Source organism: Urocitellus parryii, chromosome 5, assembly GCF_045843805.1.
Source record: "Urocitellus parryii isolate mUroPar1 chromosome 5, mUroPar1.hap1, whole genome shotgun sequence".
Classification (NCBI taxonomy): Eukaryota; Metazoa; Chordata; class Mammalia; order Rodentia; family Sciuridae; genus Urocitellus; species Urocitellus parryii.
Genome location: NC_135535.1, coordinates 69606322 through 69630920, shown reverse-complemented (window position 1 = coordinate 69630920; position 24599 = coordinate 69606322). Strand labels below are relative to the sequence as shown.

Here is a 24599-nt window from a genome sequence, read left to right as displayed (position 1 = left end):
TTACTTTATCTACTGCTTTCCGTACAATCTCTTTATATTCTTCCTTGGTGATATCTTTATTTTGGTAAAATGGTTTAATAGCCAATTTTACCTCTTGTGCTGCTTTTTCTTGAATTTGCAATTTCTGATGAGAAGAAAATGTATAATTATTAGCTACCAATCACATACTTTCAAAAATTTCTTTAAAAACATAAAAATGAAAACACAGCACACCAACATTTTTACAAAAAAATTCTTAAAATATTAGTATGACAAATACAAAACAGTAAATAACATGTGTCAAATATTGATAAAAATAATTATGTAATATTACCAGTAATTCACTGAGCATCAACATATCTAGATAGAACCCTTTAAATAATAATGGAATTTAAGACTATTAATAATAATTTCCCTTCACCACTGTACAACAGAAAACTGATATTTTTTTCATCTTTATCATATATAGAATTATGTAGGTTGCTCTCAACTTTGAACTTGCCTTGTCTGTCTTCGAGCTATCTGCGCTGGCTTCCACTGTAACACTTACTTTGCTTTCTGCCAATTTTACAGCAGCATTAGAGGCTTTGCTGTGACTTGATGACGAAGTATTACCAGAACTTGGTCCCTGAACTGTTCCCATATTTCCTGGGGCTGCTGTCGGAGCAGGCAAGACTGGTGTACTCATGTTATTACCTACATGAGAAGCACTAGGAATACCCTGTTTTAAAGAGTTATCATGAGTTAATGGATTACTTATAGTCAAAAGAAGTCTATTAGTCATGTATTAGAAATAACATTAAAAAACACAAAAATGATTCAACCTTAGTACTTAAACACAAAGATTCAAAATATGAGAAATGCATATTTCAGATCATTTATATATACAGAGCTATTTCAAGAAAAATGAATAACATTTTTAAATGGTGCCTTATTTAAATATGTCAAGATGACTTTTAAATTATATGTGTATTACAATGTTCTCACAGCAACATAAATAAGGAGAAAAACGGCATTTAAAGAGGTGTATCTTTCTGCAAGACTCTTTAGAAATATTAAAGTAAATGCCCCTACTTAAGGACTGAAGAAAATGAGACACTGATGTTAAATGGCCTGAAGTGTGAGTTCACAGAAAATGATAATAAGAAACCAAATCTAAAATCTCATTTACCTACTCTTCCAACAAAATCTTATTGTCATGATTCTAGAATTTCTAAGGTAGATATAAAACTATAAGCAACACAATCCAAAATTATTCAGATTTTTCTCTCACAAAGGTATTTCTTCCTTTTTAGCATGGTGAATTCATGAAAATGAAACATAGATGATAATTGGTAATGAATAGCTTTATCTAGCATTTGTCCAAGCATCATAATACAAGCCTGATCACAGTAATCACTAATTTCCACCACCCAGTACCAAAAATTCAATTAAAATAGGGAAACATTTTAAAGCACCTTTTACTCTATTCTAGTTTGACTCATAATTTGGTCTCATTTCCCACCTCTTGGCAGTACTAGAAATTGAATCTAGGGCTTTGTGCATGCTAGGCAAGCACTACCACTGAGATATACCCCAAACTTGCAATCCTCCTGCCTAGGCCTCCTGAATAATGGAATTACAAGCATACACCACCACAACTGGCATTATTTGTCTTCTTAATCTGACAAAGACCCTATTGGATATAAATAATGGCATACATGTAGCTTGCATGTTCAATTAATTTTCCTACTTGGGGACTGGTGGCAGAAGTGTTGAAAAGGAAAATAAAAAAAGGGATTATGAAGGTTCACCAGAAATAAACAATTGTTTCTAAATGCCAAGAAGCCCTTCCTTAAATATTTGCCCTCAAGAGCTAAAATATTTATAATGTTGATATATATATAATATTTATGTTGATTAAATTTGAGCTCCTAAGAACATACCTGCAGCTGCTTTCCATCTGGCTGTGAAGCAATGTAGCTGACTTGTTGAGATGGAGGGGGAGGGGGTGGTGGTGGTGGCAGTCCCTGAGTTACACTGGTAGGAGCAGCTACTTGCATGAGAGGCACTCCTGTGTGGAGATGCAAGGGTAGCTGGGGATGAATGTTAAATGGATTGCGTTGGATGTTCATCAAAGGGGCATGAACACCCATTGGATATGGGAAGATATTCATAGGCTGGTGTGCACTCATTTGTTGTTGCATTACGTTCATTTGTGGTTGCATCATATTTATAGGTAGCTGAGAACCATCAACTTCTTGATTTGTTTGGTCTTTTAGGTTAGAATCTATCAAAAGAAAAAAGAACTTGTGAAAAAAAAAAGTTACAAATCTTCAAACAGAGAAGCAAAGAACCAACGATTATAGTAAAATTAAGTAGCAAAAGACTCAAGTATACCAAAACTAATATCTAATTATTTAATCCTGTCATATCTAAAATAATGGAGAATGGTTTTCTAATTAAAAGAAAATGTCGAAAACATAAGTTCACATGATAACATACATCAACAGCAACAAAGAATCAGTAATTCAAGAAGCTTAGTAGTTAAAAAACGTTATATAAAAATCGATTACTAAATTACAAGTAAGATCAATTTTTAATATTTTGAACTGTTTTTTTCTTTCATGTCCATCACAAGGAAAGATAAGAATTAGAAGAATGACTTATTTGTATGAGAATAATGATCAATAAAAATTCAAGTGTGCACATTTGAAACAAACGTTAATAGAAGTTAATTTCCAAACCTTCTATGTAGTAAACAGTACATAAATATTTAAGACACTAGCAAACAGCAAAATTTGGAGACTATGTGGGGTTTAAAAATAAATACTGACATATATTATGTGTATGTTTATATGTATATATACATATATACATATGTAATGCAAAGTGATTTATAAACTAGGGTTCAGCTTAACATTATAAAAACTATAAATAAAGATCATTTCAATTCATACCAGTATTACATTTATAACCTTTTTCTTCAAGTAAAATACTATCAACAAGTAAACAATATGTTACCCTGTTCAGTTGTTTCCTCTTCTTGTCTCATCCATCCAGACTGTGGACCTGAAGAATTCCTCCCTCGTCGTGAATAATAGTTTTGTACATCTGCTGGCAGAGTCTTTCTCACAGCCCAACTAGATGCAGATGTCCACCCTGATCTATCAGCTGGTGTATCAAATGAGAACTCTTGTTCATTTTTCCGCTTATAGGGTGGCTGTTCCATGTACTTGAAAGAATCATTCCCTGAACTATTTGAATTCCCTGAGAGGGGTTTTCGGTTTTGCCACCTATTTTCATTCTGATCTGTGTAGGCAAAACTACCTCTGTAAGTGCCTCTGCCACGGTTACCTCTACCACGGTTAGACATCCAACCTGAACCAAAGTTTTTATTCCAAGAATTCCCTGAATTTTCATTTCTATTTTCTTCCCAGTGGGAATCTTTCAATTTTTCTGAATTTCTGGTCCTTGGATCAGGCCCAGAATTAATTTTTTCGGTTACCCAACTGGGACAGTCATTTCTATGTTTGTCAGAATTTGGATCATCAGCATCTGAACTGATATCACTTTTTTCTTTTCTAGTATTTTCATTCTGCTTCTCTGGGTCATTCCTTCTGTACCGATCATTTCCTCGTGGACATTTCCAACCATCATTTGTCCACCTTTCCTTCCACCGGGGAGAGTAGCTATCTCTTTCATTTCTACCAAATGATGAACTTTTACTTTTTGTTCTAGACCGTAATGGTGACCTAGAACGAGATCTGGACCTGGACCACCGTCTAGTTCTTCTTTCTCTATCACGATCTCTCCTCTGTCCATCTCTATCATTTTCTCTTTCTCTGCTCCGGGACCTCGATTTTTCTCTTGAGGAAGAATCTTTCACTCTTGACTGTGATCTTTGGTTCTCTCTAGAAATATCTCTTTTGGGGGACAGTGATTCAGATCTTCTGCCTTCCCTGGCACTATCTCTTTTTGGAGACCGAGACTGAGAATGCCTCCTTTCTTTTGTCATATCCTTTTTAGGGGACTGAGAACGAGATTTTTTCCGTCCTCTACCAGATTCTTTCTTAGGAGATGGTGATCGAGACTTCCTGCTTTCTTTTCCAGTATCTCTTTTGGGAGATGGAGACTGAGACCGCTTTTTTTCTTGTGTAGAGTCTTTGTTAGGAGACCAAGTAGTAGATGGAGAATGAAATCGTGATCTCCGAGTACGAGGCTTTTTGGCTTTATCTGTTTTATCTAATGAGCTTTCAGATGGCTGAGATCCAGTTTCAACCTTTTCATTAACAGGATCTGAAGACGGCATATTTTCAGAAGAGTGTGCCACAGAAGTTTCATTTAATTGTTTAGTATCAGCATTTACAGATGATTCAATTTCAGATTCATTTTGATCACTACAAAATGAATCACACTCCATGGGTATCATTTCATTATCATCCTCACCGAAATGTTTCTGGGTCAGTTCTATGTGTGTGTTGGGCAATTCTGGAGATGTAGGATGTTCAACAAGAGATTCAGTATTTTCTTCTAAAGATTTGTCTGATTTGGTGTTAACGTCATTTTTTAATAAATTATTTTCAGAGTCTTTAATACTACCTGAATTTTCATTTTGTGAAGTATCACATGTTGCAGCTATTACTGCATCACCAGTTTCAACATGCCTGAGTAACTGAATCTCTGTGCTCTCAAAAGATTTGCTGTCTGCTGTTTGTATAATTTCACCATCAGAAGATTCTAACTTTGGGTTCACTACAATCTCTTCTGTTTTTACTGAATAATCATTATGATCAATAATTACTACTACAGGACTTTCTACTATGCCTTTATTAACCACTGACTCTGCATTCTCAAGTTTCTCATCTAGATGGAGACTAGACACAGATTGGTGTATTTCAGTTTCAGATCTTGAACATTTAAGAAAATCATTTGGAGAATGATCTGAACCTACAACTACTTTTACCTCTGATTCTGAAGATTCAGATACCTGGTCTTGATTTTCCAAAGGATCACTTCCTTTTTCAAAAATATCTTTAGAAAGCTCACTTTCTAAACACAAAACTTTACCTTCTATACCTGAACTCTCAAGTTTATTTTCTTTCTCCTCTCCAACTAGCACAGGAAGATCTTGAGTAGATTCAGAATACAAAGGTTCCTTTTCCTCTACATCATGATTCTTGCTACATTCCTCACTTTCTTTTATTTGTTCACTGTAGCTTTTCAAACAATTAGCAGACTGATTTTCTACATCTGTCTGCAAAGAACAAATGTCACTACTTTCTACATCTGATTGCTGCTCTTTCTCTAACACAGGTGGTGTGTCAGATTCTGCTGTTTCTTCCTCTACTGAATCACTAGAAGATGATTTTTCAGGGGGAGGTATAGAACTCCGGAGTTTCTTTTTCAGTATAGGTGGTTTTCTTCCTCTTCTTACAGGCTTCCGTTTTGGAGCTTGTCTTTGCTTTTCTGACTCAGCTGGAGAGGAAACACTTACAGAAGGGTTACTATTACCTGGGGCATCACACCCAGAATTACTTGATACTGGGGATCTCTGAGACTGACTGACAGTCTCAGCTCTTGTATTACGTGTAGATCTTCTTGTAGGAGTTGCTGTTGCAGGTTTTCGTCTTGATCCTCTAGTATTTGATGTGCTAGAAGTCTGCTTCTTTTCTTCTCCTTCCTGGGTATGTGTCAACGTGCATCCCTTGAAAGAAGTACCTGATAAGATGGGGAAACAATTAAAAATGTTTTTAAAATGTTGCAAAACCTGACAGTAGGTTTGGCTTAAGTTAATTTTAGTATGAGTGGGCAATACAGTGAAAAAATACTTGTGAATCAAATTATAAATAAGTGAATAGTTACTAACATCCGAGTAATGCAAGATTTCATCAGCTTTTAGTAATTCTATTGAAATAAGTTATAACTGTACTTGAATCCATGTGGGCAATTTAACATGGGGAAAAAAGTAAAATATGCTTAGTTAGATACTATTTGTTTAATGAGCTGTTATTATCTAAGCAAAAAGAAAAACTGTCAAGTTAGCAATAAGTAGACAAAGACTCAAACTGCTTCTTCACAAATAATTTATATATGCTACTTCTAAAGATCTATGGTTTAAATACTAAAGCCCTAAACAGAAAGGAGACTTCTTGTCCCTTCCCCAAAGCCTTGAAGTTGTAATTTCTAAAAACTCTAAAATAAATTTTCTAGTTGGAACCATTTTTTCTTTCCCCCAGTACTAGTCTCACCACACATGAGAGTCAAGAATTTTTCTACTGAGACACATTACTAGACCTTTTTATTTTATTTTGAGAAAAGGTCCAAGTTGCCCAGGCTGGCCTGGAACTTGCAATTCTCTTCCCTGAGTCTCCCAGAAAGCTGAGATTACAGACATGTGCCACCACACCCAGCTTGGGACAGATTTTTTTTTTTTTTAACTGACAGATAAAGATGTATGTGTACACTGTGTAGAACATTCTGAAGTATATATACACTGGGGGATGACTAAATCTAGCTAATTAACTATACATTATTTCACAGTTATTATTTTTGTGCTGAGAATACTTTGTTATCTATTCTTGGCATTTTGGAAGATTATAATATATTATTAACTATAGTCCCCTTATTATACTCAAGAGCTTTTGAATTTATTTCTCCTAACTCAAATGTTGGATCCCTTAACCAATATCTCCCGGTACCACCCCCAAGTACCACCCCAGCTCCTGGAAACCACCATTCTATTCTCAGCTTTATGAAATCAAATGTTTCAGATATCACATGAGTGAAATCACATGGTATTTGTCTTTCTGTCTCAGCTTATTTCACTTAGTATAATATCCTGCAAGTTCACCCATATTTTTGCAAATGACAGGATTTCCTCCCTTTTTAATGGCCAAATGGTCCATTGTATGTATCTAAAGTCATGCATGCAGATATGTATATATATAGATAGTGGACATACTCACATGCATATATACACTCTAAGTTGGAATGATTTTCAAATCAAGTCACTGTCCAATTATTAAGTAAATATCTAAAGGTATTATAACTTACTATAATTTATTTTAATTCATTGACATTCGGATACCTATGAAATTGGAAGAAGCTAATAATAATACAAACAATAATTATTTTTTAAAATACAAAAAAGTTTCACAAACTTTACCAAAATTTTCTAAAGATACGGTACTTGTTGGAAAAATAGTTCGTGGCAACACAGAAGAAATGAGAGGAAGAACTTCTGTTTCAATATCCCAAGGTATAAAACCAATTCTGAAAATTCAAAACAAAATAGATATTTGTGTTTAAATTCTTTATAAAATTAGACCAGTAATCAAAAACTATTAGTTCTCCAAATCTGGTTAGCAATACTAAAATAAACTTTTTTGCCCAAGTAACTAAAAATCTAACTTCGAGATTATTCATTGCCCAAAGTTGGCCACCAACTGGCTACAAAGAAAAAACATTGAAAAAGCACATTTGCATATTTTTTCTGTTAAATGAATGTAAAGAGATGAAAGCAACTTAGTACAATCAGATAATTTTCTTGCAAATAATACTGTCAATATTTTTTCCATATTTTTATTGGCACATTATAGTTGTACATAATGGTGGAATTGCGTGTTACACATATTCATACATGCAGAAAATAAAATTTGGCCAATATCATTTCCAAGAATTTTCCAGTTCCCTCCCCTTTTACCTCTCCTGTTCCCTTTCCTCTACTCTATTGATCTCCCTTTGATTTCCCTGAGATATCCTTCACCTCCAACTTTCTTTTCTTCCTCTCTAGCTTCCACATTTGAGAGAAAACATATGACCCCTGACCTTCTGAGTTTGGCTTATTTCTCTTAACATAATGGTTCTATCCATGTTCCTGCAAATGACAATTTTATTTTTCTTTATGGCTCAATAAAACTCCATTGTATACCCCATTTTCTTTATCCACTCATCTGTTTATGGACACATAGGCATTTTCATAATTTGACTATTGTGAATTGTATTTGTCAAGATTTTGTTTCAGTTTTTGTTTTTCTAGTCTACTCTGCACATAAACTTGGAAGTATATCAACATAAAATAAGATGCATAGATTTTTTTTCTTTTTGGTACCAGGGATTGAACTCAGGTGCACTTCAGCCACATCCCTACCCCTATTTTGTATTTTTATTTATTTAGAGACAGAGACTCATTGAGTCCCATAGTTATCTCCCCATTGCTGAGGCTAGCTTTGAACTCTTCCTCCTGTCTCAGCCTCGATTACAGGCGTGTGCCACCACATCCAGCTAGATGTACAGATCCTAAGTATAGAGTTTGGTGACTTTCTCCCAAAGTATCTGTATAACCACGAGCCCAATCAAGAAACAAAACATTTCGATCTCTCCAGAAAGTTCCTTCAAGTTCCTCTGCACCATTCTTCCTCTTCCAGACAACTAGTGAATTAAATTTCATTGCTCTATTATAAATCCTTAATGTAAGGATGATGTCTCTTCAAAGTTCTCATTCTCAGTATCCCTATCAACCAGTGAAGACCTTCCCCTCCCCCAATTTTCTTAATTTAAATCCAATCTACTTCTCAAGCTCCTTTTTCTTACTCATATATATTTAATTTAGTTCTAACAAAAGACTATCTTACTCATTATTAGTTGACATTCTGAAGAGGAAAAAAACTAGAAAAACAATATGTAACTTGCATATGTACAAAAACATATAACTGTAAGGAAAGGTTTCAAAGTATACATATTTGAACTTCCTAATTTTACTTCTATTTGCATGCCATCATCATTCCTGGAGGGAAAAAGTCCTATACAGACCTATCTTACAGTGACAGATAAAATAAAGTCACAATGTTATAGGGAATAAGTATGATTTATTTTTTAGGGAATAAATATAAAACTCAGGCAGAGCCCTTAAACTGTAGGTGGGAGCTTGGTTTATGTATATAGCATGTGGAACTATACTAGTAGCTCCACAACTAAAACTAAAAACAATGAACTAGATTACAGAAAGTCATTAATGCCAGAATAGACTAGACACTTGATTAAATAGTTATTTAGAACATTTTTGAGAATGAAATATATTTAAACAATTCAGCAAACTAATGGTAAGACTGAAATGGTGAAAGAATAGAGGAAGGATGACAAATCTAAATGTTTTTATTATTAATAAATCTTACTAGTCTGATCCTGTTCTCCTTTAAGTGAAGCGAGCATATAAATATATAACTTATTACTTCCCAAAGGGTCCATTAAATTATATATTCATTTGGCATTTTAAATACCTGTTTAACTTACACAAAATTTCCTCAGGAAAATAACTATCAAATAAAGCTCTCTTAAATTTTAATGATAACTTGTGTGCATGTTAGCATTATAAACACTTGAGTAAACATCTTTTTTTACCTTCCAATTCCAGGCAGTGCATCAGGAAACCATGACAATTCCAGTTCCTGTCTCTTCTGCCTAATCAATGCACTGATTTCACTGACTTCTATAAATTCTGTACTAAAAGATAAATTTAGATCTTCATCAGAATTCCAAAAATAAAAATTTGGAGTAACAATCGATTATCCCAAGAATACCAGTAGTTTTTATACCAAGCATTATGGATCATACTTATAAGCATAAAAATTATTTTCCTATTATAACACTTTCAAAATAAACTCACTCCTGGGGCTGGGGCTGTAGCTCAATGGTAGAGCATTTGCCTAGCATGTGTGAGGCACTGAGTTCAATCCTCAGCACCACATAAAAATAAATAAAATGATAGTCCATCTACAACTAAAAAATATGTATATTAAAAATAAATAAATAAACTCATTCCTAAAATAAGAAAGAAACTTTTTTTTTTTTTTAACTGTGGACTGAACCAGGGGCACTTTACCATTGAGCTACATCCCCAACACTTTTTTATTTTGGGACAGGGGCTTGCTAAATTGCCCAAGTTAGTCTCAAACTTACGGTCGTCTTGCTTCATCCTCCTGAGTCTCTGGGATTAACAGGCATACACCACCCACAACTGGCAGTAAGTAATATTTACATATTATAAATCAAAATTATATTTAATTGAATCCTAAAAGCGATGCTGTAATGCTTAAGCTGCACAGTTTTTGTTTTTGTACTAGGGACTGAACCTGAACTCAGGGATGCTTCTGAGTTACATCTCTATTATTTTTTTGACACAGTGTCTCACTAAATTCTTTAGGGCTTTGCTAATATGCTGAGGATGGCTTCAAACTTTCGATTCTCCTGCCTCAGGCTCCCAAGTCACTGAGATTAAAGTGTGCGCCACCACACCCAGCAAGGTACAGACTTCTTGAAGTGTTAATTCAGCCTAATAACCCCAGTAATGAGAGAAATTCTAGGTATTGTACTTTCCCACTTTAAGTACACAACAAAAGAAAATAAAGGAGGTTATAATTACTATAAACAAAAATGGGTAATAGTTTGGCTTTTGGAAAGACTACTCAGATCAATTGCTTCTGTGACACTTTGTCAAGGTCTAAAATTAAATCATACAATCTCACCTTGTTGGTTTAACTGATTGTATATGATTTTAAAACCCCAATTTAATCTTCAAATTACATAAATATCTTTTGAGCATCTACATACCAGTCACTATGGATTCAAAGATGACAACTTCTCTAAAGAGTTCCACTTCATTAGGTACTATTCCCACAACGTAACAAATACCTTATAGGTTTCCCCATCATTTAACGTGATTGTATAGAACAACATCTTATTAATGATAACAAAGTCCACAGACATACACAGGCATTGCATAAAGAACAGCTCACAAAAATATCAAGTTTTCTCTTTGTTAGAGCCAGTTTGGTAAAAGAAACAAACAACAAGGTGAGCCTTCATAATCCGTATTGAGCCCAGAGTTAAATTCCCACCAAGTTCATTATAATGATTAAAACATCAACTAGAAACAGCACAGATTAAAAGAAGAAAATACTAACCAGTAAGCTCTATAGGTAAAAGAAGATTCTCCAGTGGGACTACTAGAAGAAAACATATTGGAGAAAAAATTTCTGTAGCAATGACTGGCACACTGATTTGATCTTCGAGGCTAGAAATGTAAAAGGTAGTTAGTCAAACAGGAAACAAAACTACTTGCATAATAAGTACTTAACAGTCAACATAAAATATTTTTACACCTGAGACATTAGAGTTACACAGTATATAACCATAAAGTGTTATTATCTAAGAAAAACTTTGTTTTGTGGTGGGGGACACCAGGGATTGAACCAAAGGGCACTTAACCACTGAGCCACATCCCCAGCCCTTTTCATTTTTATTTTGAGACAATGTCTTACTAAGTTGCTTGGGGCCTCCCTAAGTTGCTGAGGCTGACCTTAGCCTTCCTGCCTCAGCCTCCAGAGTTGTTGAGATTGCAGGAGTGCACCACCACACCCAGAAAAAAAATTTTTTTTATTTCAACAAACCTTATTTATCTTTATTGCTGCATTTTTCTTTCCTCTCACTTTACTGTATGGAGAGATTCCTGTACAAAAACACAAAAGGACTTAGTTACTTAATCCTGTTTTTATCCCACCCTCTTCCCAACCCCCATAATAGGGACTGAATCCAGAGCTCTGCACATGGTAGGCAAACACGAAGCTAGATCCTCAGTTCTTTTTAAGACAGGTTCTGGCTGTGACCCATGCTGACTTTGAGATGTGTGATCCATTTGCCTCAGTCTACCAATAATCTCTTATCTTGTTAAGTCAAGATAAGAAAATATAAAAGATCACAATAAAGAAAACTGCTGGGCTGAGGTTGTGACTCAGAGCTCTCGCTTAGCATGCATGAGGCACTGGGTTTGATCCTCAGCACCACATAAAAATAAAATATTGTGTTTACCTATAGCTAAAAAATAAATATTTTTTTTTAAAAATGCTATACTCAGAGTATATGGCTATTAAAATTCTAATTGACATATCCTGCCCTGTGCAAAATTTCATCTTATAACAAAAGATATATATTGAGATTGCAGGAACACACCACTACGCCCAGTCAAACTATTAATAACAATAATACACTCAATATTTATTTTCCAGTTATTACCTAAAAAATAGTACTGGTGAGCTTATCTCAAGTAGGAGCTGACCAGAGGAAACTGAGGCCATTTCAGGTCAACCTTTAATTACATTTAGCCACTGATAAAGGATTCAAGTAAGTGTTTCCCTTTTTACTCAAACTTTAAAGAGAAAACCATGATGTTAACTGAAATAGTTTTGTTTAGCAGTGTTGTTGGCTTCATTGTTTATGGCTTATTTTTTGCTGGATATTAATTTCTCTCTTTTGGTACCAGAGATTGAACTCAGGGACACTAAACCACTGATTCACATCCCCAGTTCTTTTTATTTTTTATTTTGAGATAGTATCTCACCGAGTTGCTTAGGCTAGCTTTGAATTCATGATACTCCTGCCTTAGCCTCCCAAGCCACTGGGATTATAGGTGTGTGCCACTACAACCAACTCTAGATATTAATTTCTACAAGTACTTCCACATTAAGAAAGACAAAGGAAAGATTCAATTAACCACAAAATTATATTAACATTTTTATAAATTACTGTTCTTTACCAACAAGCATCTGTTATTAGTCATCTAATATATTTATGGTCTACAATAAACTGCTGCAGATATGTCACTGCTATCCCTCAGAATTCTGAGGAAAGCCTACAGTGCAAACACCAATTGTCTTTTAGTCTTCAGTCCTATTTCACAAAGGATCTATTGACGTTTTCTCTTAAGATCATATGTATTTTTCAGTTTTCTTGTTAGTCCAGTTAGTAAGAGCCTAACAGCATTCTAATTTCCTTTTAAGTTACTATTCAACAGCTGTTTGGTTTAGAGCTATTATCCATCCTTCACACACATCCCACCCACAACTGCTGTTAACAAATATAGTGTATACTCTGGGCAAGGGAGCTGGCTGCATTTCAGGATACAAATGCTATTGTACCATCTGATGTATATCTAAAAGATGATACAAAGGTTTTTATAAAGTTCCTTAAGAAGCCAGGAGTAAAAAAATGTATCCAGTTACATTCTTAGGAAACAATCATTTTTGTTCAGCTATATACAGAATTGTTGTTCTCTAGTTATGCAGTATCATTTATGCCCTAAGAGTGATGAGTTGTTTTGATTCACTCAAAACTTAATGAATATATATTGTTTACATAGCATTCTTTCACTTGGAAACTTATCCAATGAAGCTGCTATTAAATTAAATGCTCTCTATGGAAAGAATGTTTAGTTTGGAGCCAATATTAAGAACTAAGCAGCTCCAAGCACAATCTCCAAAGCATTCATTACTACTGAATTTCTACAAATTATGGTTGCTTAGAAATCATTTCACAAATCTACCCTAAATCTAAAACTAAATCTAAAGTCACGTCACTGCCTTTACACAGTAATGTGCCTTTTAATTTTTATGAAAAATAAGGGAGTAAAACAGCACTTTAAAGAAAAACTGCAGAATTACCCACTCTTTATTTCTGCTTACCAAGAGCACTCATCAAATCCTTTGCCTGCTTCTTCTAATATTCACTTCTACTTCTAAATAACAACCTTATAGTATTCTACTTTGATTATTCTGTTTGACATATTTCCTATTATTTTAATTGCGAAAGAGAAAAACTTTTTTTATCTTTATAATACTGCATATACTCCTCTAGCTTATCCCCTTTGCTGCCTTCACTGTCCATATACCATCTTATTTGATATGTCAATATATCAACATTTGATGTAGCAGTATTATATTATTATAACTTACAAACATTAATCACAGCTGAACCACGAGTTTTCCCTGAGGTTAATAATTGTTGTTTTTTGCTTTACTTTTTTTTTTCTATATTACCTACCATTAATTCAGCTAACTCCACGACAAAAGTATAAATCTCTTAATAGATTCAAACACATCAACTCATCCATCACTTTTGTTTCCCAACTCTCTTGGAAATACTCTTCCTTATTCCTGATCCAGTCAGAACTTGAAACTCTCAAAGCTGCTGTTCAACAGTCATTCTGGACTGTCCTCTGACATTGTGATCAGCTGCTTTTTCCTGGGTTGGAATTCATTTTCTGAATCTCACATTGTTCCTTCATTTATTTTCTCAGTTAAGTATATACACCCTCCAAAGAATTGAGAAAGGGTGCATAAGAATTAATTTTTGAGCTCTTAATGTGTTTGAGAATGTCTTTATTCTTATTTTGTCCTAACAATTGAGAGTTTGGCAGGCATAATGGAACTTTCTAGGTTACTGATTATTTTCCCCATAACTTTCAAGGCACTACTCCACTGCTCCAATTGTTTTTCACATTCTTACCCCTGGCCTTCTGTATGTGGCCTGTTTTTGCCCCCTTTAGACTCTTAGGATCCTGTTATCCTCAGACTTCTTGAATTTTATAAAGCATTTACTGTAGTTCTTTCCTCATTTACTAGGTATCATATGATTTATTTTTATCTGGACACCCAACTTTCTTTCCAATTTTTCTTTCTGTAATTCCCTTCTCAGATTTTATTATTCAGTATTTTATCTCTTAGATAAATACTCTATTATCTCTTTGGCTTTTGGTCCTACTTTCTGAGACTTCCCCATTACTCCTGTTGAAATTTTAAATTTCCATTACAATATTTTTACTTTCTAAAAGCTTTTTTAAAAATTATTTTCTTTTATATCACTCATAAAATATCCCTTCTTTATCTCTAAGTAGATTCACTTTTTAAAGTTTTTCCTATTTCCCAGCATGGATTCTAGCCCATTAGGTTCCTTTTGTCCCTGTTTTTATTTCTATTATATTGACTTCCTTCACATATCTATGATCATCAATTGTTTGTGGGACACTAAAATAGTAATTGAAAATGGTGTCGGTGGGGGTGGGAGGCAGTCAGAGACTTTCAGCCAATGAGTTTCATTGTAGGATGATCAAGCAGATATCCAGTTAAGCCTTTGGGGCAAGTCAGTATCCCAGAAGATGCTGATCTGCTATTTTGGGGAATAATTGTCAGTGCTCTGGAAGTCTCCCGACTTGATTTAATTTCCCTTTTTATTGTTTCTTCTATCTTCAACTGTGCTGAAGTTTAATCTAATTCAATCTTCGCTACAGAATTCAATCCTTCAATTTTGGGGTAGTTCCATTCCTCTACCTTGCTCAGACAACAATCTGAAGAATAAACTGCCCTTCTAAAACCTGTGAAAGCATCAGGGCACAGTAGTGCACTCCTGTAATCCCAGCAACTTGGAAAGATAAGGCAGGAGGATCACAAGTTCAAAACTACCCTTAAAAAAAAAAAAGGTCGGGGATGTAGCGCAATGGTAAATCCCCCTCCCCCCCACAAAAAAAAAAAAACAGAAAAATGTTAACCAATTCTGGTTTTGGGCCCCATCCCGCATCTCTGCTTTCAGAGATAATGGAGACCTCCAAACCTCAGACTTCTAAGTTTCTGCGGAATGTGAACTGACATGATTCTTAACTCCACTTTTCCTATGAAAGGTTTGGGTTTCTGCTAAAACAGTTTGCCATACTCCTGGTAAATCAATTTCAAGCTTCTTTTGAGGACACCTCTTAAGTGCTGCCTCCTCTCTCTCTCGAGTTCTCTTGTCTTTGTAAATTAAAATTTTTCTTATTCCATTATTGTCGTTTTAGTAAAGTACTGGGAGGGATCAGAGGATTAAATAGCTATGCTTACCTGGAAGTTTGTCTTATTTAATTCAGTATATTTTCAAACACATTTCATGAAACTACTAATTCCAAAAGATGTTTCATAATAATACCCTTTTTATAAAGTATAAACCAATATTATAAAGGCTCTGAGCTAAAAGCCCAGGACTTAGCAGGCACTCAATTAAAATTATAATTAATATTTCCAAAGTTGATAAAGACATAACTAAATAGATCTAGCATGTACTTAGAGAATTACTACATCAAGAAATGCATAACAGGAGGACATTTTTGTAGACTATCAATTATAAATAATTAACCCAAATCAAATTTAATATTCATTTCAATAAAAAAAGAGTTGAACATCTCTAATCAAAAAATTCAGAATCTAAAACTTTTTGCATGCTGATATTGATGCTCAAAAAGTTTCAATTTTTGGAATATTTAAGATTTTGTTATCCTGGCATTAGAAATGTTCACCCAATTAAGTCTATGCAGACATTCCAAAATTCCCAAACTCTAATAAAATCTGAAACAGTTCTGGTCCCAACATTTCAGATAACGGCCACTCAACCTTTATAAATGTTAGATGCAAAAGAAGTATAAGTCTGCTGTTTGGTATAATGAAAAAATGAAAAAGACATTATTAATAAATCCACCAACAGGTTTGCCATGTAATCTTTCACAAAAACTCTACTGAGGCACAGTAACATCTTTGTTATATGAGGAAACTAAATGAAAGTTTGTAATTTTACTAGAGTCCTGGGTACTTTAATGAAAAATCTAGTATAAAACTAAAGTTGATTGACTTCCAATAAAATCATGCATTAGGACTGTTGAAGTTTTCACTGATATACTACTACAATAATGGGCTATTCTAACAATTTCTAATACAGAAATAAGAATTTCACAATTTAATAAGCTGTATTCATTAGTTTGATTAGCTTATAACAAAAATAGATAACTTCTGGTATAAAGTCACATACCTATGTTTAAAGAATAGTTCATCCCAATTCAAAAATCTAAGAAATTAAAGACGCTAGCTGGGTGCAGTAGTGCACAACTATAATCCCAGAGACTCAGGAGGCTGCGGGAGGAGAATCATAAGTTCAAGTCCAGCCTCAGAAATAGCAAGGCACTAAGCAACTCAAGTGAAATCCTGTCTCTAAATAAAATAAGGAAGGAAGGAAGGAAGGAAGGAAGGAAGGAAGGAAGGAAGGAAGGAAGGAAGGAAGGAAGGAAGGAGAGAGGGAGGGAAAAGAAAAAAAAGAAAGGAAGGAAGGAGGGAGGAAGGAAGGAAGGAAGGAAGGAAGAAAGGAAGAAGGGAAAAAAAGAGGGAAAAGAAAAGGGGCTAAGAATGTGGTTCAGTGGTTGAGTGCCCCTGAGTTCAATTCCTGGTTAAAAAAATTAATTAATTAATTAATTAAAGAAGCTAAACAAAGTTGCTTCTAAAATCTACAAGTTAGGCAGGGTGGCACACACCTGTTAATCGTAGCTACTTGGGAGAATGAGGCAGGAGGACTGCAAGCAAGTTTGAGGTCAGTCTTGGAAAGCTTAAGGCTAGTCTTGGCAACTTATGGAGACTCCATCTCAAAATAACAAATAAAAAGGACTTGGGATACTCAATGGTAACGCATCCCCGAGTTCAATCCCCAGTACCAGGAAAAAAAATAATAATAATAGGAGGAGGAGGAACTCAATTTAAAACCTCCTACTACCTCTACCTTACCTTAATTTTGTCTATCCTTTACCTTGCTCACTAATGAAATGCCAAGATTTAGGAGTACACAGATGCTTTTCTGTCTATGACAGGTTCATTAAAGCCCTTAAATTTTGAGACAATTCCAAGTAACATTTATTTTAGAGTCTTCTATTGAGGCAGTTTGTTAAATACTATCTTAAGAAATCTTCTAAGGAATGTGAAAATTACAGGTTAAAACTCTTAAGGGTTCTATCCTTATAGCTACAATTTATGAACATCAGCCTGGAAAAAACAAAATCTACATCTACCACATTTCTGCAAAATAAAACAAAAACCATGGTTCACTGATCTATTAAGTAAGGAGCAGCTATTATATCATCAAAAGTACACTCAAACAAGAACTAGCAGAATGAGGCAATATTTTATTTAAGACTTCAGAAAATCATGGAGTGTGAGAGAGGCTTACATGGATAACATTAACAAAAACATGCTTTAGCGAAAACACACTGGATATGAAGTTAGAAGACTAGATAAAACTTTAGCTGCTCCAATACTAACAATGTGATCTTGGACATGATATTTAGGTTTTAATAGTTTTAAATGCCTCAGGCTAGCATCATTCAGAATGGAGAAAAATTGAAGGCATTCCCTCTAAAATCTGGAACAAGAGAGGGATGCCCTCTATCACCACTTCTATTCAATATAGTTCTCAAAATACTGGCCAGAGCAATTAGACAGACGAAAGAAATTAAAGGCATAAAGATGGGAAAAGAAGAACTTAAATTATCACTATTTGCGGATGACATGATCTAATACCTTGCAGACCCAAAAGGGTCTACAAAGAAACTACTAGAACTAATAAATGAATACAGCAAAGTGGCAGGATATAAAATCAACACGCATAAATCAAAGGCATTCCTGTATATCAGCGATAAATCTTCTGAAATGGAAATGAGGAAAACCACCCCATTCACAATATCCTCAAAAAAATGAAATACTTGGGAATCAACCTAACAAAAGAGGTGAAAGACTTATACAATGAAAACTACAGAACCCTAAAGAGAGAAATAGAAGAAGATCTTAGAAGATGGAAAAATATACCCTGTTCATGGATAGGCAGAACTAACATCATCAAAATGAGACATTACCAAAAGTTCATTATAGGTTTAATGCAATGTCAATCAAAATTCCAACGGTATTTCTTGTAGAAATAGATAAAGCAATCATGAAATTCATATGGAAAGATAAAAGAACCAGAATAGCAAAAGCAATTCTAAGCAGGAAGAGTGAATCATGCAGTATAGCGATACCAGACTTCAAACTATACTACAGAGCAATAGTAACAAAAACAGCATGGGACTGGTACCAAAACAGGCGGTGGACCAATGGTACAGAATAGAGGACACAGAAACAAATCCACAAAATTACAATTATCTTATATTTGACAAAGGGGCTAAAAGCATACAATGGAGAAAGGATAGCATCTTCAACAAATGGCGCTGGGAAAACTGGAAATCCATATGCAACAAAATGAAACTGAATCCCTTTCTCTCAGCATGCACAAAAGTTAACTCAAAATGGATCAAGGAGCTTGATATCAAAACAGAGACTCTGCGTCTGATAGAAGAAAAAGTTGGCTCCGATCTACATATTGTGGGGTCGGGCTCCAAATTCCTTAATAGGACACCCATAGCACAAGAGTTAAAAACAAGAATCAACAAATGGGACTTACTCATACTAAAAAGTTTTTTCTCAGCAAGAGAAACAATAAGAGAGGTAAATAGGGAGCCTACATCCTGGGAACAATTTTTTACTCCTCACACTTCAGATACAGCCCTAATATCCAGAGTTTACAAAGAATGCAAAAAATTAAACAATAAGAAAACAAATAAACCAATCAACAAATGGGCCAAGGACCTGAACAGACACTTCTCAGAGGAGGATATACAATCAATCAACAAGTACATGAAAAAATGCTCACCATCTCTAGCAGTCAGAGAAATGCAAATCAAAACCACCCTAAGATACCATCTCACTCCAGTAAGATTGGCAGCCATTAGGAAGTCAAACAACAACAAGTGCTGGCGAGGATGTGGGGAAAAGGGTACACTTGTACATTGCTGGTGGGACTACAAATTGGTGCGGACAATTTGGAAAGCAGTATGGAGATTCCTGGGAAAGCTGGGAATGGAACCACCATTTGACCCAGCTATTCCCATTCTCGGACTATTCCCTAAAGACCTTAAAAGAGCGTACTATAAGGATACTGCTACATCGATGTTCATAGCAGCACAATTCACAATAGCTAGACTGTGGAACCAACCTAGATGCCCTTCAATAGATGAATGGATAAAAAAAAATGTGGCATTTATACACAATGGAGTATTACTCAGCACTAAAAAATGATAAAATCATGGCATTTGCAGGGAAATGGATGGCATTAGAGCAGATTATGCTAAGTGAAGCCAGCCAATCCCTAAAAAACAAATGTCAAATGTCTTCTTTGATATAAGGAGGGCAACTAAGAACAGAGCAGGGAGGAAGAGCATGAGAAGAAGATCACCATTAAACAGGGATGAGAGCGGGGAGGGGAAGGGAGACAGAAGGGAAAATGTATGGAAATGGAAGGAGACCCCCATCGTTATACAAAATTACATATAAGAGGAAGTGAGGGGAAAGGGGGAAAAAACAAGAGAGAGAAATGAGTTACAGTAGATGAGGTAGAGAGAAAAGATGGGAGGGGAGGGAAGGGGAGGGGGGATAGTAGAGGATAGGAAGGGCAGCAGAATACAACATACACTAGTATGGCAGTATGTAAAAAAGTGGATGTGTAACCGATGTGATTCTGCAATCTGCATAAGGGGTAAAAATGGGAGTTCATACTCCGCTTGAATCAAATGCATGAAATATGATATGTCAAGAGCTTTGTAATGTTTTGAACAACTAATAATAATAAAAAAATTAGAATAAAAAAAGTTTTAAAATTTGTAATTACGACCAATTAAACATTTGATGAAGTACCAAAGTGACAACTAAGCAGATTTAACTAATTATTAGCAATTTTTGTTTTCCATCGCTTCCATTCTACATAGAGCTAAAGATCATCACTCCTGTCCCCTCTATCTTTATGGTTTTACTCCCATACATGTGTTATCACTTTGGTCTCCTTATTATTAGGTAGCTATGGCCAAGGACCATTACTATCCTGTATGATACCCTAGAAAATGCTATACTCCAGAAAATAATTACTATCCTCAAGAAAGAAAACCTTACAAGTAAAAAGCACAAAAATAAAACAATATACTGTATTTCACTAAAATTAACTATAAAATCTAGAATTAAGTACCACTGGAGAAGGTAGTCAATTAACTTTTCAAAGCACTTTAATTACAGAAAATTTCAAACAGAATATCATAATGAAAACTCATACAACCAGATCTCAACTTCTCTACTAATTCATAGTCGACTTTAATTTAATAATTACCTTGATTTCATTTTCAAGAAATCCTGTACATCATATTTTATGAATAAATATTTCAATATATAACTAAAAAGGAAAAATGCTTTTTGGGGAAGAAGTATCATGAATCCCACAATCACAAGGAAAAGCAAAACAAAAACCCAAAACAAATAATTCCTTAATATCAAATAAAGATCTGTTGAATTTTCCACAATTGTCTCATAAGTTATATTTTTTTACTTTCTTTTTACATTACATTAGAATAAGGATACAAATAAAATCCACACCTCACAATTGGTTGAATGTCATTTTTAATCTATAGTTTCCCCTCCCTTACTTTGTAAACTCCTTAGAATTTTTAAACTGAGGAAATCAGGTAATTTTTTTCATAATGGATATTTTGCTGATTGCAACCCCTGTCACTTAATATGCATCTCTGCTCTTATTTTGTAAACAAGAACAGCTTTTAATCAGGCACACTTGTGTTACATACTACTGCATTTTGGTGTTACTGACTTTCATTTAGGAAGTGCTTAATATCTGTCTCTCCTGTTATGAGGTTAACAGCCATTGTTAGTCTCTTCCTAAATCCATTAATTCAACATATTTTCTGGGTTTCAATAACTGTCCTGTTAGAGCCCAATCAAATTCATTCCTGAGGGTTTTTTTATTGTAATTATAATAGTCTTTGACAGCTTCCTTGCTGTTATGAAAAATATTTTTTCAAGAAGGTCTGATTCTTTTGAGAAACAGTATTTCAAGAACACAATCTGGGAACCAGGACAAGGACATAGTGTTTTCTTATCACTTAGAAATTATTTTATTTTTATATGATTTGAGGTATTAAAGATTGAACTCCAATGGCACTCTATCATTGAATTACATCCCCAGCCGTTTTTTTTTTTTTTTGGGGGGGGAGGGGGGGAGAATAGGGTGTCCCTAAGGTGACCAGGATGGCCTCTAACTTGTGATTCTTCTGCCTCAGTTTCCCAAGTAGGTGTGCCACCTCACCCAACTAGAATTTTTGTTTTAGAGTTGCTAAAAGTGTTCTTTTAGATCTAATAGTGCATTGAATAGTATCCCCTCAAAATCGTATTCACTTAGAACCTCAAAAAAATGGGTCTTACTGGAAATAGTCTTACCAAGCCAAGTAAAATTAGGAACTGACATGAGATCAGTGAGTTAGAGTGACCCCAAGTTCTGTAAGAGTGTTCTTAGAGAGAAGAGGATACAGAGACACACAAAAAAAGAAGACTATAGAGGCTGAGATTGAAGTGATACAGCTACAAATCAAGGAATGTCATATATTGCTATAACAGATCAGAAATTACAAAAACCAAGAAAAAAAAAAAACTCTTCCCTAAAGTCTTCAGAAGAAGACTTTACTCCACCTACAGACTTCTAGCCTCCAGAATGTTAAGAAAATTAATTTCTGTTGTTTCAAGCCATCATGTTTGTGTCATTTGTTGTAGCAGATCTAAAATATTAAGAGACCTAGATCTCAATTTTTAAAATAAAATTTTAAATAAAAATAAGCACATAAGCAAACTAAATTGGTCAAGGTATTCCTAAAACTTCTCTGCACCTAGAATACAACTTTTGAACTGAATTTCTCAGTGTCCATTTTTTTCATATATCATCACATATCTTCTGTATTATCAAAAACAATGGTGATTCCTTTTTAAAAAATCTATAAAGAAACTAAAATTAAATAGGATATAGAATTCACCAATTTTTGACACCCTGGGGTATGCTGGCACACATATCTAACATTTTACCTCCCAACACTCCCACTCAATAAAAAAACAGAGGGTTAAGAGAATACCACAAATTATGTTGGGATTTTTTTTTAAGTTGCTACTATCCATTCTCCAAATTTAATAATAGCACTGTATCCTTTTCTAAGAACATTCTTACTGAACTTGGGGCCACCCTAATTCACTATTATCTCATGTCAATCCTTAACTAACTTGGCTTGCAAAGATCTTATTTCCAAATGTGTTCACATATTTGCAGACAGTGATGGTACGGATTGGTCAATAGTTATTATGTAGGACAAATAAGAAAGAATCACACTTTGGAGATGTTAAAGTGAGGAGAAAAAGAGCTCCTAAGTACAGATCAAATAAGGGACATGCTGAATATGTCATGAAGACAAAAAGTAACAAAACCTCACAGATCAGAGTTAGTTTAGAACCTCCTCTTTTGACAGCTTTAGAGGTTTTATATCAGGTTACTATATTTCCCAAACTTTTGGAATACCTTTACCAAGTTAGTTCCAAAAACGGTTTCACTGCATTGTATCCCACTGAAAGAATGTTTTAATGGTAATTCCTTGCAAAGAGTTATCCCCCGTGGTATAATATACAGAAATTTTAACTTTTGGGGTTAAAACTATGATGCTAATCTTTTTTTCCAGTATCATCTGTAATCATCATAGTCCTACACATTTTTGCCAGAGGAAATAAATGACAAGTGGAAGAAATTATCAATGAAATAAGCACAAATAAACATGCATCAGTATAAACTAATCACCAATGAAATACCCTGAAGATGTATGCAAACATCCATATTTTTACAGAGCATTTCAATATGGGATAGATATCTTACATGTCAAAAAAAAAAAAAAAGAATTTTCCCCATGCTTATTGAGGTATAATTCACAAATTAAAATTGCATATTTAAAGTATACCACTGAATATTTTGATATAATATACATTTTGAAATAATCACTACAATCAAATTCATTAACATATCTATCACCTCAGTTACCATCTTTTTTCTTTCTTTTTCTTTCAGCTTAAGAACAATTAAGATCTTAGTTAACTTCAAGTATACAATACAGTATTGGTAACCATATTTACACTGTTGTTGTACATTAGGTCTCCAGAATATTCACTTTGCATAAACTAAACTATTATATCCTTTGATATATCCTTTGAGCAATATCTTCCCATTTCCCTTTCCCCTTGGAAACCCTATTCCCTGAATGAAATATTTTAATATACCCTCCCAAATGTTCTCCTAGCAGCTTTCTCCATTTCATTCTCATTTTACCAGTTGCTCAAGTAAAGACGTGGAATTAAACCTTGATTTCTCCCTTACTTGTACTTTATTTCCAGTCCATCAGCAAATCCTGAAAAGATTCACCTTTGAAATATAATAAAAGTCATGTGTTACTTGGCCTAACCTGGAAAACAAATGCCTAATTCCTTGATTACAAAAAAACTCACAGTAAAGTGTTCTCTGAAACAGAATGAGTAGCCTAAACCCCAAGGAGCAGTCACAAAGCACTATGTATGGTACTTTATTCAGGACTTGCTGTAGAAACTTTCTATATCAGAAGATCATAAACCAGACACAAACCAAAGACAGGGATATTTCACTGCTCAAGTGCTTTTATTTCCAAAGTTTCAAATTATAAATGTGGCAAGAGGTCAAACCACAGTTGCCTAGAGGAATTTATGACATCAAGTTTCTTGCTGTCATAAATTTGTTTTTCCTTGCTACTGTTTACAATTACTGACCCATAGGTTTTAAAATCTTTTTAAAGGACTTCTGTATTAATTAGTGCAATAAGACCACAATATAGGTTGCTAAACAGTAAATAACTGGAAAACATTCTTATATCTTAAAATACATACCCTCCTCTCAAGTTCAACAACAAGAAAAAAAAAAGGGATAGGGAACAGTATACATTACTACATGAAAGCAAAGTTTATGTAGGACATAATACAAGGTTCCTCGAGTTCTGTGCTCAACTTCTTTCCAACCCAAAATAGTATTAATTCCAATCAAAATAT

At 34.4% G+C, this 24599-nt stretch overlaps 1 protein-coding gene across 4 annotated transcripts in view; it reads right to left on the bottom strand.

Moving 5' to 3' along the window:
- The window catches only part of Scaf11 (SR-related CTD associated factor 11), an 80320-nt gene that overhangs the window by 3044 nt on the left and 52677 nt on the right, over nt 1-24599 (bottom strand). The window contains exons 7-14 of one of the 4 annotated variants that reach the window (XM_026400627.2): nt 11409-11467; nt 10923-11032; nt 9361-9462; nt 7127-7233; nt 2983-5679; nt 1905-2248; nt 530-700; nt 5-124 (exon numbers count right to left, since the gene is read on the bottom strand). In XM_026400627.2, coding sequence (XP_026256412.2) covers nt 5-124; nt 530-700; nt 1905-2248; nt 2983-5679; nt 7127-7233; nt 9361-9462; nt 10923-11032; nt 11409-11467 — 3710 coding nt within the window. Of the gene's footprint in view, nt 1-4; nt 125-481; nt 701-1904; nt 2249-2982; nt 5680-7126; nt 7234-9360; nt 9463-10922; nt 11033-11408; nt 11468-24599 lie in introns of all 4 variants that reach the window. The other 3 variants (XM_026400625.2, XM_026400626.2, XM_026400628.2) reach the window with 3 other exon arrangements.